The 16,200-nt window shown below is 41.2% G+C and overlaps 1 protein-coding gene across 5 annotated transcripts in view; it reads left to right on the top strand.

The window, feature by feature from the left end:
- Window positions 1-16,200, top strand: part of CTIF (cap binding complex dependent translation initiation factor) — a 234,598-nt gene that overhangs the window by 126,435 nt on the left and 91,963 nt on the right. For all 5 annotated transcript variants that reach the window (XM_089497558.1, XM_089497584.1, XM_089497576.1 and 2 more), the window contains one exon: window positions 10,053-10,129. In XM_089497558.1, coding sequence (XP_089353684.1) covers window positions 10,053-10,129 — 77 coding nt within the window. The remainder of the gene's footprint in view (window positions 1-10,052; window positions 10,130-16,200) is intronic.

Raw genomic sequence — 16,200 nt, 5'->3', positions numbered from 1 at the left:
AGAAACCTCCCGTCCCTTTCCCAGTTTTCCTTTGTCTCTTTTGCCCCGTCCCCAGTGATTGTCTTGATGGTGTCCATTTTTAAAGTATACCCAATATTTTTCTGTATTCATTTTATTTCGGTTGTGCGGATGGGGCGGGTCCCAGATACTACAGTCTGTTTTTAAATGTGACCCCTACCAGAGGAAATACATACAAATAAGCAGTAAACCCAAACAAAACTAAAATAACATCAGTTAAAACAATTACGGTCACATCCACTTGTGAGGTATTGTTCCTTTCCCAGCCGTAACATGGGAAAAGTATTCTGGATTTCCTAGATCAGATTGTAACGTGATTTTTGCACAGACTGGCTGCTTCTTGCAACAAACTTGAGGTTTTCTTTTGTGAGTTATTTATATTCTTCCGAAAGTAATGTTATGCAACCACTGCCGTTTTGAGCACACCAAGCAAACTGTGGCGGCAGAAAGAGGTTGCAGGGACGGGACTACATCCTGGCGCCTGCGTTTTGGGTGAGGAAAAGCCCAGGCCTCATTCGGTTGCTTTCTGATCAACATCTAAAGACCACATAGGACAGTCATTCTGGCCATGGACCCCAGAAGGCAGCAGAGAAATGTGACTTGAGCTTCCCCTATGACTCTCCCCCCCCCACCCTGATGTTCAGACATCACAGATTAGGATCACCAAGAATCCTGTGTATTTGAGCTCCCTGAGGAACTACAAATCAGATATTTCCGAATGTATAGCCATATTTCTATTTACATAATTGGATCTTATATTTTCTTCACATTTCCTTGATACGTCAATTTTATGCATTAAACAATTTTATAAAATGTAATTTGTTTATTATCAGTGTCTTCACGCTGTTAATGCCTTTAGTTGGTGGCATTATTACAATTCAATGTAGTTTGTGTTTTTGCTGTTTTCTAAAAACCTGTATGCATATATGGAAAGTTCATAATGACCTGGCTGCCAGGCTTAAACACCCTCACCTCTGAAATAGTTCCAAGGTCTTCAGTTGTGGCTGCTAGATCTCCAGCTCAAGTATGGAGAACATCTGTATCGTTAGATGTTGTGGCCTACAAACTCTTACCATCCCCACCTAGCGTGACTAGAAGGGATTATAAGAATTATTCTACAGAACATATGAATAGGGTTGCCATAACTGTCAAACTCCAAACCAGGACAAATGTAGGACAAAATTTAGGCCCAAACGTAGGACATATTTTTTAAATGGAGGATACACGAACAAGTAAAAAAATTAATAATTTTAAAAAGCATTAATATAAATGCATGTTTCTTAGGCATGCTCAAAATGGAGGAGAGGACATTTTGGCATTATTCCTAGACAGATGGCAGAAATGTACTTCCCTTTCTGGCCAACCCCCCTCCCCATTCCAAAAAAACACACGACAGCACATTTTTGGCATTTAACATGGCTTTATTGAACATGGCCTCTTGCATATTTCAGAGGCTTATTGTATAACCAAACCCTTTGGGTTTAACACTTAACATGGTTTAACATGGCTATGCATATTTAACATGTCAAAGTAGTTTAACAAGAAATGGATTTGCCCTCGGTTTCAGGTGTCTTACACCAATTGTACTTCTCCAAAGTGTGTACTTGGTCAAGGTACTTTGATTTTTCTTCACTGCTCATGAGTCTGTAAAAATCAGAGCAACTTACACTGGCCATACCTGAGAGGACTGCTGATATCAATATCATCACAAATATTTGTCACAACAAGGCAGACTTGTTAGCATTCAAAGCACAAAAAATGCACAAAAAACACACGTTGGAAAGTCACACTCTCTCGCCTTCAGAAAGAGTGGGCGCATGCCTCAGAAGCTGGCTGATATCAATATCATCATCATCATCATCATCATCATCATCATCATCATTGTCAAAACAAGGCAGACTTGTCTTGACATTAAAAGCATAAAAAATACACTTTGGAAAGTCACACTCTTTTGCCTTCAGAAAGAGTGGGCCCATGCCTTAGAGGCTTGCTGGTATCAATATCATCATCATCATCACCACCACCACCACCACCACCATCATTGTCACAACAAGGCAGACTTGTCTTGGCTTTCAAAGCATAAAAAATACACCAATCTGGATTAGATATGATTCATTGGAAATAAAAGTCCACAGAACATTAGCATTGAAGCAAAGGCAGCCCCTCGTGCCATTGCAAACTACATTTCCCAAGTCCAGGCATCCTTAATATTTGAACCAAGACAGGCAGCCCTTTGTGCCTCTGCCAACTACATTTCCCAAGTCCAGGCATCCTTAGCATTTGAACTAAGACAGGCAGCCCCTTGAGCTACTGCCAACTACATTTCCCAAGTCTAAGCATCCTTAGCATTTGAACCAAGACAGGCAGCCCTTTGAGCCACTGCCAACTACATTTCCCAAGTCCAGGCATTCCAGACCCCCCCCCCCCCCGAAAGCCATTTCCTTTCTCCCATGAAGAACCTAAGGTTTTCTATATTTTTAATGAATAATAATAAATTTTAACCACATATCGTGGGAGCCTTGAAATGCAGTTTTTGTCAGCTTGATTATCATAAGGTCCATATTGTAAGTTATCTGCACAAACCAAGTTTGCTTGGCTCCATGCAGAGAAGGTACTAATGGATGGTCTGCAAATTCTGCCAACAACATCTTTAATGGCCAACAGCATCTTATGAAATCCTAGGTTTTGTAGTGTGGTAAAGCACATAAACTGCAGATCCCACAATTCCATAGGACTGAATGGTGGCAGTTAAAGTGGAATCATAGTGCTATTGTAGCGGGTGAACCCCAAATCCACAAACCCGAAGGCCCGTGGCCTGCCAGAGGACAAGCAGAGTCAAAGAGAACGAACTGGCTAGGATAAAAAAAACGCTTTATTTTCTTGGCCAAGGGCAGCAGCACCACACACACAGCAAGGTGGGCGTTATCAAAACTGCAGCCCCGAGGGCCTCTTGCCATCTTCTTTTATGCCCTTCTAACTCTACTTTTCCTAGCGTAAGCCAATCACAAGAGCGAAGCAGCATTATGTCCTACATTTTCTTTTTGGCATTACATTTGCTTGCTTGCTTGGAGCCTGGAATGTACAGAGATAACTGTACTCGGCTAAGCTAGGCTCTTCAAGGCCACTGGTTAAACACAGGCCATTGTATTCAGAGCCCTCCAGAGGAAGGAGGGGGTGATTATGTGAGTGTGTATACTACTGCCACACATACAGAAAGAAAGGGTGGGGGCCAGCATAGCCCATTTGCACTTTACTCTGTAGGCTCAATCTATGGGCCTTCTGTAACTATTGATTCTTTTGCAAAGTAAAGTACAGAAGCAAGAAAGCATTATTATTGTTATTATGTCTCTCTCACTATAACTGTGTAGTGTGAATGGGCCCTTGCTTACTGTCCTGTTGATGAGTGCAGGGTGTGGAAAAGGTTTGAGAATAAAACCTGATCTGGTAAAAGATTTTTTTTTTAGTAACAGCATGACCAGCAAGTATTTCTAAGAGCTGAAAATTAAAATCAATAACTTTTCCAAGCTTTTCTATTTCTGACCTCATGAACTAGAAACATCATGCCATAGTTTCCATCATCATGTGTCAGCTCCACCCACCTCTCTCAGGTGTCTCTCATCAGAAGTGAAGAAGGAATCTTGTCTGTTCACACTTCTTCTGTCTAGCCCCCTCCTTGATGAAGGCATTTATCTCTGGTTTCCAGACATCTCTGGTTTCCCTTAGTCTGTGCTGAAATGAAATGCTCCCAAGGGAAATCCAAAAGACAGTAGTCACTCCCGTCCTATCCCACAAGGATACAGTGGTGCCTTTTTCCTTATGACTTTTGGCATTAGCAACTGCATGATCTTTGCTGTGGGCAGGTAAGCTTTGGAGCCTCTTGTAAAACCTCAAGATATCTCAAGATATTTAGCAAGTAAATATTTGTTCTCAGTGCTACCTGATTTTCATCATCTCTTTTCCAAAATTCTGATGAATCTTACCAATGGGAGTTTCACCTTGACTGTTTAATTGGCACAGCCCTGCATGACAAATAGGTCTTTCCATGTGACATGGATGCTCAGAAGCAGTGTAGAGTAGTGGATAGTGTTGGACTAGTTCTTGGGAGTTCCAGGATTTTGTGTCTATGGAGCCATGATCCCAGTCTTGACCTTTAACCTCTGCCTGCCAAGAAGAAGAGCCCTCCTCCCGACCACCATCTTGAGGGGAGAGAAGCAGAGTCATGATGTGTTATGTATTGTTAATCTGATATTGGAAACCACTTTGATCGTCCACGGAAAAGCGGTATACAAATAAAGCTTATTATTATTATTATTATTATTAACTGGTCATTCTCTCTCAGCATAAGATATCTCACAGGGGTATAATGATGATGAAGGGGACAGGAAGAGAGCATTCTATGCCACATTGATTTCATTGGATAGCTCATATAAAAAGGTCCAGAGGGACATAAGATAACAGCTTAGACCATATGTTGCTCAAAACGGTTGGGGGCCACCCCTCTCAAATTTTGAGCTTAAACTCAACCAGCTAAAATGCATGGTTTCCCACTCCTATCTCTTTATACTGAGGGGTTGAGGGTCCTTTGCCATTTGTAAGCTAATCGGTATATCGCCTTCTGGCTGACTGGACATCCAACTTATGACCAACCATAAAATCCAAACAGGCAGAGTTAAATGTGGAGTCTAAGGCTATACCCCTCTCTCTTCCATGCCAGCATTCTCTGAAGATGCCAGCCACAGCTGCTGGTGAAATGTCAGGAATAACTCTTCTAGACCAAGGCCTCATAGCCCGAAAAACCCACAAAAAACAAGCAGAGTTAACATCAGCCCTCCACTTAAGCATTTTTAAGTATTGAAATCTCAGGATATTATGAGAGCATTGAAATCTCAAGATATTATGAGAGAATTGACAGGCTATTTAGGCTGTTTATTATATGCATTCATAGATATAGAGTAGTCCTTTGATATTCACTGGAATTTCGTTTCAGGATATTCCCATGGATGCCAAAATTTGTAGGTGCTCATGTCCCATTATATACAGTGGTGTAATAAAATGGTGTGCCTCATATACAGTACAATGGCAAAATCAAGGTTTGCTTTTTGGAATGTATATTTTGGGGGTCTTTTTTTTTCAAATAGTGGATGGTTGAATCCTTGAATAAAGAAATCTGTGGATAAGGAAGGCCGGCTGTACAAATATGCCAATTCATAATGACCTGCTTGCCAGTCTTGAGCCTACTTGCCTCAAAAAAGAGCCAGAGTCCCAGTTTACATTGTAAGCCCAGTGTTTACATTTTCTGTTTTTGTTTTTTGCAAACTACACACAAATGAGACAGAAACTAGACACAAATGAGCATGCAAGCTTGTATCAGTAAGCTCCCCCTTGCTCAGACCATAAACTCCCCCTAGCATAGACTGTTCCCACAGATGACTGGCGGAAAGTGAAGCAGACAGACCCATAGGAGCAGGCTCCAGCCGTGATCATTCTGGGACTGCGGTGACCGCATGGCCCACTTCCAAATTGGACCACCAGCTCAGGTCCGAAGCCACATGGCCAGGAGTGGAATATTGCCACTCCTTTTTACTCGGGTCATTTGGACTGGAGCATGACATCAGAGCAGCTTCCAGCCTCTTTCGGGGTCATCCATCATTTGAATGCTACACCACCAAAGCATCCAGAAGTTGCCTTATTCGGCTCATGTGTTTCGTGCCTGGGAGAATTTGCTAAGCGCCTCTCCCTCCAATAAAGAGTTCCTGACACCCCAATGCTGTAGTAATTTGATAGCAGAAAACCATGAGTTAAGTTTTACAGTGAAACTTTACAGGCTTTCAGGTCAGTTGGCACTCTGCTGCTGCAGACCTCTGGCAAAGAAGGACATCTACATATCATTCAGAATCATGCCCATCCATTACCCTTGATAAAATACCACCATATTTGTTGTGTGTGTGTGCATGTGCGTGCATGTATATGTTACCATTCTAAATACAGAGTGAAACAAGTATTTTAATAGCATGTTCCCAGTAGTGCCCTGTTCAAAACGTCCACTGCCTGGTTGCCAAATCATTGTTTGGTTAAATGTTCCATAGTTCTCCTGCTCCCTATTTCTCCTTCCCCCTTAGTGCCCTCTCCTTTCCATGCCCTGTGGCAACTATAGTTTGCTGTGTGGCATCCAAACAGGGCAAGTTGTGGTTGGCACCAACCAAGAATTGCCTCCAAGCAGTCATCATTTGCAAAGCCCATTTTAAATCATGGTTTTCAGTGGGATGTATGCCCTGTTCTTCTAGCAGTGATTCATTTGCTCTGTGGCAGGAAAGGCTCCCCTAGGGATGCTGAGAATGGATTGTTATGGATATCTGAAGAATGGTTTTTGCAGAGCTTCTTTTACAGCCAGTCTGGAAAGCACTATGTTGCATAAATAAAAGACTTTTATTGCCTGTAGTGGTTGTGACAGCTTTGTAGTTCTAAGAAAATAAATAATACTTTGCAATTATTAGAGAGCATCTCCTCTTCCAAGAACCACAGAGCTCTTTACACAAACTAATGAGGCCCCAAAACATCTCAGAGAGGGCTAGACATACCATAACACCCATTCCCTGAGGCTCAAACAGAATCAGGAAGACAGAGAAATTCCAGCACAGCCGAAGCCTACAGGGCTAAACCAAGTGCCTGAATCCATATTCAAAGAGCCTGGAAACCCAACGGTGAACCTCTTGATTCTGAAACGAATGAATTTATGTCTGCTCAGCAGATTTGCATATATTTATATTCTCTTCCCTCCCCACTCCATAGATTGGCATTGTGGAGAGAGGAAGATTGGCATGGAAAGTTGGAACTACAAAAAGATGTAGGGGACAGGAGCCAAGGTCTGAAAAGTATAGAGAGGAGATTTCAGATTTATTATGTAAAACCAGTTAGTACATTTAAGAAGTACATAGACTGACACCAAACCACTACAGCACTGGCAACTATTATTTAGTCTTAATGGAGGGATTTACTTCGCCTCATTTTAAGATTCTGCCTCATTGCTTTCCTCTGGAAGCACTCAGTCAGAGTTGGAGAGACTCACATAAATCTTTCTCTTATCCAGGGCTGCCATTATGCATCTTGCCTTAAAAGGCCTCAAGGAGATCTTTACATCTCTCATTCTGTGATCCAAGATGGCACAGCAGGTGTATATACACTGTAGAAATAATGTAGTTTGACAACACTTTAACTGCCATGACTCCATTCTACAGAATCCTGGAATTGGTAGTTTTGTGAGGCACCAGCACTGTGGCAGAGAAGGCAAAAGACCTTGTAAAACTACAGACCCTAGGATTCCATAGTACTAGAAGTGATTCAAACTTCATAATTTCTACAGTGTGAATACAGCTTAAATTTAATTACAAGTATACCTCTGTTGTGTGCAGGTACGTTCCTGGCTATTACCTCTTTAACAAAGAAGAAAAAAATGGTACCAGAGGCAGAAATAACATAGAAAGCAAAGGTTCCTTTATCAGATTAATTAGTTGTGTAGTTTGTATAAGTAGTTTTCCATATTTGCTGTTTTACAATATTAATTTTTTGGAGGATTTGGTTCCAGGACCTCCTGTGAATACCAAAATCAGCGGATGGTCAAGTCCCATTAAATACCCTGGCATAGTAAAATGGTGTCCCTTACGTAAAATGGCAAGATCAAGGTTTCCTTTTTGGAATTTATAATTTCTGGAATATTTTCAAGCTGGTTATGAAGGATACGAGGATATGGAGGGCCAATATCGAGAGCCGACTGTATGTTTATAGGAAGTTACCTGTGAAACTGATGATTATTACCAGAGTTGGGATCACAGCTTGGAAAAATAATTTTTCCATGCTTTGGTGGGAATCATAGAATCATAGAGTTGGAAGAGACCACAAGGGCCATCCAGTCCAACCCCCTGCCATGCAGGAAATCACAATCAAAGCATCCCCGACAGATGGCCATCCAGCCTCTGTTTAAAGACCTCCAAGGAAAGAGACTCCACTACACTCCAAGGGAGTGTGTTCCACTGTCGGACAGCCCTTACTGTCAGAAAGTTCTTCCTAATGTTGAGGTGGAATCTCTTTTCTTGTAGCTTGCATCCATTGTTCCGGGAGCTGTTCTCTGGAGCAGCAGAAAACAAGCTTGCTCCCTCCTCAATATGACATCCCTTCGAATATTTAAACAGGGCTATCATATCACCTTTTTACCTTCTCTTCTCCAGGCTAAACATCCCCAGCTCCCTAAGACATTCCTCATAGGACATGGTTTCCAGACCCTTCACCATTTTGGTCACCCTCCTTTGGACACGCTCCAGTTTCTCAACATCCTTTTTAAATTTTGAGGATACAGGGCAGGACAGAGACCAGTTAACCAGTGGCAGTAATGTTTATTTTTTCCATTTAAAAGTAAAGAAAGATTGAGTTAGTTCAATAAACACATAAAAACAACATGTAATAAAAGATACATCATATTATACAAACAATGTTAAACATACAGTATCCTATGTTACCGAAAATTTATTTATTGAATATGACTGCATTTTTGGGAAAAGATAATGAAAAAAAAAATACTGGAGAATTATGCTTTACCTCATAACAGCTGCTAGAATACTGCTAGCAAAAAATTGGAAGAATAAGATAATACCTGACATAGAGGAATGGTTACAAAAAGGACTGCACTTAAAGAATATGGACGCGTTGACATTGATATTAAAAAACAAAAAAGAAGAGGTGGATGATTGGACGATTATAGATGACTTTTTGAAAAAATACTGGCATTTAAACGGAAAGCAATAATATGATAATTACATTACATGAGTGAAAAAAAAATCTAGACGGGTGATAACATAAATAAATAGGATAATGAGTTATGGTGGATTACGTAAATAAGAGAAATGAAAGCAAGGATGGTTTATATGTGGTATAGGTGATTGTAATTGTTTGGGACAACAGATAATAAGACGTAATAGAGATATACCAGATTTGTTGGAATTTCAATGTATGTTGTTTTTAATCAATAAAAAATAAATACATAAAAACAACCTGTAATTTCTACAGTTTATCCTATTGCTTTAATAACTTTCATTGACAGCCTGCTTAGAGGCTTTAAGCTGTCGCCATTTGTCTTGAGTCAAATCCCACTGAACACATTGTGACTTACTCCTGAATAGACATGTATGAGCTTGAGCTATTTATTAATTATTCTCTTCTCCCTTCTGTTCCATTGTAAAAAGTTTTAGCCTAAACATTTTCCTACTAAGTGCTGTCTGTCTATAAATTATATTGGGGTGGGGGGGGGGGGGGTTATTTCCAGAATTCTGAAAGAGTTGTCTTCTTTAATGTTTTGACTTTACAACTGTTTAACTGGACTTACAACTTCAAAAGTTCCAGGCTGGATCTAAGATGGGGCTTCTGTAACTTTCTTCCTTAACAGATCTTGGAGCAGAATGAGGTACTCCAAGCAGGATGAAGAACTTCAAGCAGGATGAAGGTACCTGTCCTCCCTCACCTTCCAAATCACAGCTTTCAGTCACAACAGTCTTCTCCCAATATGGCTATTGCTTACCAATGAAGGCAGAGGGAGGGGGCCCAGCTCTATTCTTATCACTGGATGGCTTTGACTGAAACCTGGAATTTGGAAAGCGAGAGAGTATAGATACCTTCATCCTACTTGATAGAGCTTTATATTACCTTACCCTTCTCCAAAATCTCTTAAGGATTAGTTACAGGAGTCCTGACCCTGATCCAATTTGGCAACACTAATAGTGTCATCATCATATCATCATCACAACAAAAACAAAGCTGATTTTGTTAACAGTGTGTGATTCTGTCTCAAGTCACAGTTCATTCATTTTGTTCCAGTAATTCAAAGGTAATTGAAATGGATGACTCTGCTCTAGTTGGTTATGAAGACACAGGAGCCAAGGAATTCCAAATGTCCTGCTCTTTGTCGTATATATTAAGACATATGTTTTATGTTTCCTTTTTCAAATTAGTGACTGTCTTCCCCTTCCCTTCTTCATTTCCTATGCTAGGGCTATCACCCTTTGCCACATGAAGCTGAAATTGCACACACCAAAAAATTATTCAGGAGAAGAAGGAATGACCGGAGGTAGGAGAAAGAATTCCCAAAAATCTGTTTGTAAATGTCTTTTTCCTGAGTGATTGTGTGTGTTATTTGTGTATGTCCTTCAGTATCAAATCAAAATTTGAAATTAAATCTTATATGCCAATTTTTTACACTTGAACTATGGAATTATTGGTAGAATTCAAAGATATAGCCATGTTAGTCTGTAGAATCAGTATGCAGAGAGATCTTGTAGCACCTTTGAGACTAAATGCATCTGAGGAAGTAGACTTAAGTCTATAAAAGCTCATGCTGCCAAATTCTTTCAATTGGTCTCAAAGATGCTACAAGCTCTCTCTGCATATGGAATTATTGGTGATTACTGAGAATTCTCTGTAGAGAGTATCTCCGGGAACTGAGAGGTGGCTTTCATTAATAGGCCTCTTCTAGAGATGAACCATGTTTCATGGGCAAATAAACAGAAGTAGAATCCCCACCACTAAGGGAACTGTTATTTTCCAGGAAAGGTCAAGAAAAGAAAAATTGTGAGCCAAATCACAGAAACAGAAGGTCCAATGTTTTATATATGACTCCAAGCTAGTCAGATTGTAAAAGTCTGGTAGACATGAACCATGTTGGTGATGTTCAGTTTTGTCTGCCACTCAAAACTGAACTTTCTAGCCAGCAGATCTGCCAAGAAGAGAGGGATCAATTTCATGCAAGTATCTGGAACCCTCTCAGCCACCAGAACTGGACCAGAATCCTCTTGCTGACATATGCTGGTGTAACTGAGAATTGTACCCTTCTATGGTCTTTTTTCAGGCATTGTACAAGGAGGTATTCAGTACCACCTTTCACAGAGCTTTTTTCAGGGTATGCAATAGGCACATGACTGCCTGGGTACAACTATGCTCCTGACCCCAATGGCTACTAGCTGGCCACAGGAGTGTACTAGCAGCCATCACTCTCTTGAAATCTCCAGTGTTAGTACTTTGGTAGCGCTTTACAGTCAAAAAGGATCTTGGCCCTGTTCTTCAAAACATATTGGACAATTATCAGTGATGCAATTTATGAAGCAGGTCGCAGTCCACAAAACGTTATGGCACATAAAATATGCTGGTTTGTAAGGTGCCACTAGATTCTTGGTTATTGTTTTACAATAGGGAAGGTTTCTTACCTGTTAAAGATGATCTTGATTCCACTGCAGTCAGTCTAGAGTTTGGATCATTAACATCACTTAGGATCCATAAAATTTGTAAACAAAAGGATCCAAATGTTGCTCAGAGGAAAGACACATCTTGTCACCCATTCCCTTTTGCAACGATACACAGCAGCCCACTTAGATATAAAAAAATATATCCTTACACTGAAGCTACACCGGTTTTTTTTTTTAATGCTTTAGTTTATTGGTTTAAAATACTTCACTATTAAAATTTACATCTGAAGTTTAATAACCAAAAATGAGCAAGACTGGCTTGTGGTAGCTTTTTAAAGTTTTGGGGGGTTACAAGATATGAATAAGCCCAGTTGTTACTTCTGGGAGCAGTTTGTAATGGTTTGGGTAGTTATTTCCTTGAGGGGCTAAACAAACATGGATTTGGAGCCCCTCTTTGTCCCACAACTGAGTTAAACCTGCATGCCTTCTTCAGTATTATATAGTTCAACTATGTAATTTAGAAGAACTCCCAAGTCAAAACATGTTCTGAATCTTCATTTTGTTCTGTGTCTAGTAGACAAGCATGTCGGAGCTTTGAATTGTGTTGTATATTGAAATCCAGGACCTTCTTCCTAGAAAGCAACTGCTCTGGTGCTGAGTAATGACTTATTCCCCTTCTTCCATCAGGAATTGATCACCTCCCATCTTTGAACTCATGGCCTGTTACAGACTGTCAAAATAAAGCTGCTTCGGGTCTCTTTGGAGGTATGCTGTTTAAATGATGCATGGGTCCTAAGAGTCTGGAGGTTGCGCCAAAGCCACACTCCATTCCTAAGCACTGGAGTGCAGCTTTGGTGCAGCTTCCGGATTCTTAGGACGCATGCATCATTTAAACAGCATACCTCCACAGAGACCCGAAGCAGCTTTATTTTGGCAGTCTGTAACAGGCCTAAATAGTTTCATGACTTGGCACTGAATCTTGCCCTCTGTCACAAGATGGGCAGTCTGTTCCCATGCATTTGAAGAAGATGACTATGTTTAATGCCTATGCTGAAGCAATGCAAAGCCATGCTAATACTTTACAGTGGGGTTACAGAAATATTGGCCATTGGAGCTGTTTGGTAGTGGCTCTGTCAGGGTGAAATTTAGAGACAGACATGCAGGCTTCCACCTAGGCTTACATCTAGGTTTTCACAATAAGAAGGAAGTGATCCAGATCCATCAGGGTTAAGTACAAAGCTTAGAAACATTATTAAAACTAGCAATAAGGGTGGTGAATAATGTTGATTTTGTGTGCCTTCAAGTCATTTTTGACTTATACCAACTCTAAGATAACCCTATCTCAGGATTTTCTAGGGCTGAGACAAGGATGTAGCCAGGATTTTAGGAAGGGGGGGGGGGTCCAGACTAAGTGCCATCATTATAATGGGGCTTGGGCGCGGCGGCGCAGCAGCACGCACCATTCATTTTTCTAATGGAAGGGGGGGTCCGGACCCCAAGAACCCCCCCCCCCTTGGCTACGTCCCTGGCTGAGAATGTATGACTTGCCCAAGGTCACCTAGAGGGATTCCTTGGCGGAGAAGGGAATCAAACCCTGGTCTCCAGAGTCATAGTTGAATGCTTCAACCACTACACTAAACTGGCTCTTTTATATAGGGAGATACCAGCCTTCAAATAGTCTTGGCCCAACATATAGGACCTCATTATGTAATTTCTAATGTTTTATTTCCATGCTGTGGCTGAGCTTGATGACGTTAATACTATTAAATACCAGCCACGGGTAAACAGCCCTGAGTTCTTTGTATAATATCACAGTATATTTGAAATGCACAGAACTCCTATCTAAAATCTTAAAAAGCTGCTGAGCTTGATGAATTTGTGATATACCTTGGTGTAAAGTGCCATGCTGTGTTCCCATAAATAGTATAATCACTGTTGTTGGTTGGAAGGAAAGAGAGAAATAAGAACCATTTTGTTGTTATCATAGCAGGTTGTGGGTAGTATTGCTTGTATGAACTAGATCCACATAAGAAAAGAAAGAATCTAAGATCATTAGTTTTTTCCCATCCCCCCTTTTGATTGTTCTCAACCCTAAACAACATTTGTTTGTTAAATAACAGGATTACAAACATGTCCCTAACTTTCCAGTCTAGTATTGGCCAGGTGGGTTTCCTACTGTTAGCTTGGCTTTACACTTAAATGATCAAGTAAAACTAACCTGATAGTTTTGTTTTGTTTTCTTCTTGGTTCTTGGTTGGGTTTTTGCCCTCTTTCATTATTATTTTTTTTAAATTAACTTCACATCTTGAGGAAAGGACACCCTCCTTTCCTCTAAACCCTTGGACCAGCTGTTAACAAATATACATAGCTTGTTGTTTTTTCCTTTTTGGAAACAGGCAAAGCAGTTTTGAAAATTCCTGGTGACCCATTCCATTCATTTCCATTTTGATTACTGGGCTGTCTGAAGAAGAAAGTGTGTTTCTCTTTCAGTGGCCTGGATTGCAATCCTATGTGACAGGAGTGGGCAAAGTGTGGGCCTGCCTTCTGAGAGCTGTTTTTGCAGCCCTTGACTTCTCCAAAATCTACAGATCATTTTTTTGCCCCCCCCCCCCCCCATCAAATTCCTTCTCCTGCAAACAGTGGAGCTACCAATGGACCTCCTGGGATGGTGTGTGGATGAGAAGGAAGGTCTCATTTTGGGGAACCCAACATCCTGCCGCTGTTGTCCTCACCCCCAGACAAGACAGCAATGACAGCATGCTCCCAAGATCAGTTTGTTAAAAAGAAAACATCTCTACCCTCAAGGAAAGAAGAAGTCATAGCAAACAACAACCCCCCACCCCAGAGGACAGCGGTGGAAAAGAGCCAGATAGATTGGGAGGGGGAGGCTGCAAGTGGAGGAAGCAGAGAGAAAGGCCTGCAGCTTCAGCCCTGTCCTCCCCGCCAAAAGAGGAGCAGCACACCAAGAAGAATCCCCACTTTAGTTATGGGGAAAGGGCCATGGGATGCCTCGCTGTTGCCCAGTGTCACTTCTTATAATGGTGTCACTCGCTGCAGACTGCACCCCTCCCCAGTGACGCCACTGCCTGAAAACTTCCAGGAATGTGAATTCGGCTTTTAAATAGGTTGGGGGGTGGGGGGGCAAGAAACTCTTTAAAATTAAATATATATATATATATATATCCCACTCCCAATACTAAAATTAGTGGATTTCTTCCATTTCCAGGTATGTGAGGGCAGGGAATCATAGAATCATAGAATAGCAGTTTTGAAATTCCTGTGGCCCCCCCAGAGAGTTCTGTGGCCAGAAAATTGGTGCAACTCTTGCTGTTGTCCACTCAGCTATATGATGTGACTTGGAAGTAACTCGGTGGGATTTCATAACTATATCAACCTTCAAAGGGATTGCGCTGCATGAGATTAAGACAAGGGCTGACAACCTATGGTCCTCCAGTTGTTGTAGAACTGCAGTTTTCACCATTCCTCACCTTGGCTATATAGGCTAAGTCTGATGGGAGGTGTATTCCAGCAACATCTGGAGGGCTACCAGCTGCCCACCACTGAATTACTAGAACAAGAGTCAACAGTTAGTAGTCCTGGACTGGATCATTTCAGCCTGGAGAATAGGGCTGTACCACCAGTGCTCGTCTAATTCCTATTCTCTTAGCAAGAAGCACATAATCCACAATCCTGGAAAATGGCTGGAATAGGTACAAGAGCTTGCCGGTCTGGTTAATTAGATGGTCTAGAAAGCCAATGAGGACTAATTGGTGGACATAATGTGGCCACTGTGGCCACAATGCAGTGAACAGGGATCCCTTCCAACACTCAATGGCAAATGGCAAATTGCTCCCAGAAGCCTCTAGGGGAACACAGTTTGTCACAGAAATATAATACATACATACAGCCCAGCCTATTTTAGGCACACACATACCCTCTTTAAAAAATCATTTTTTTGTTTTAGAAGCTGAGTGTGATTCCACAATGGATGATTTTTGAACAATGTTTTCGGGGAATAATTGGTTATTTTCATGTTTTAATGTTATGTCCTATTTATCTTGTTCTGCAATTTGAGTAGTCATTTGGAACAGAAAAGGAGCAGAGCATGCTTTGAAATAAATATATTGTAGGTAGAGTCACTAGCATACATGAGGAAGACTCACTAAGAATGTTTTATGTCCCTGCTGCTGCACCCTAACCTCGCCTCAGATCACATGCATGGCACATGGAGATACGTTGCCCTTTAGATGGGATGACTGTTCCTAGAATCCAGATATAAGGGAAATCTGGTACATGGTTGTGTAGAAGAGGGATTTCAGCAGGTGTTGCTTGCATAACATGCAGTCCCTGTTGAAATTCCTTCTTCTGCACAATCATTAAAGTTACTGGAGTTCTCTTCAGTTTTCAGCCTAGCAATCCTATCTGGGGGAACTTGGGGACAAAAACATGTCAAAGGTTTTGGAGGAAGGTTAGTCTTCCAATGCCCCTGAAAACCAGTGCAGCCCCTGAACCCACCATGTTGTTATCCACCACTTCTGGCCAATTTGGGGGTGGTAGATGTATCTCAGAGCCTTTAGTGTAGCTGCTGTACATCAACTGACTGCCTTTTTAAATTATGTCACTTCTTCATCACCGGCAAAATAACTGAGAGATCTCCAGTCAACTTTGCTCCCTCCCTTTTTTTCATTGAAGTTGCTTTTTACAGTCCCTCATGGACTTTAAACCACCTGCTCTGATTAACTGCTACAATTAAGCTGGATTTCCTTTTGTGGCTATTGCTCTTTGTGTGATATTTGTAGTAGGCACACTATGAGTAGCATTGTTCCAGATAGTTTCTTTTCTGAGGCATGGTAGAGAGGGCATTTATTTTTCAGCAAAAAATAAAGAAAGAGCCAGTGATTCCTGTGATCCTGTAAAGCCAATTCCTTTGTGCTCTGATAGCTTTCAAGGATTGAAAGAT

Source organism: Sceloporus occidentalis, unplaced genomic scaffold (assembly GCF_023333645.1).
Source record: "Sceloporus occidentalis isolate IW3139 unplaced genomic scaffold, rSceOcc1.0.p SCAF_1, whole genome shotgun sequence".
NCBI lineage: Eukaryota > Metazoa > Chordata > Lepidosauria > Squamata > Phrynosomatidae > Sceloporus > Sceloporus occidentalis.
This window is presented reverse-complemented; position numbering and strand designations above follow the sequence as displayed.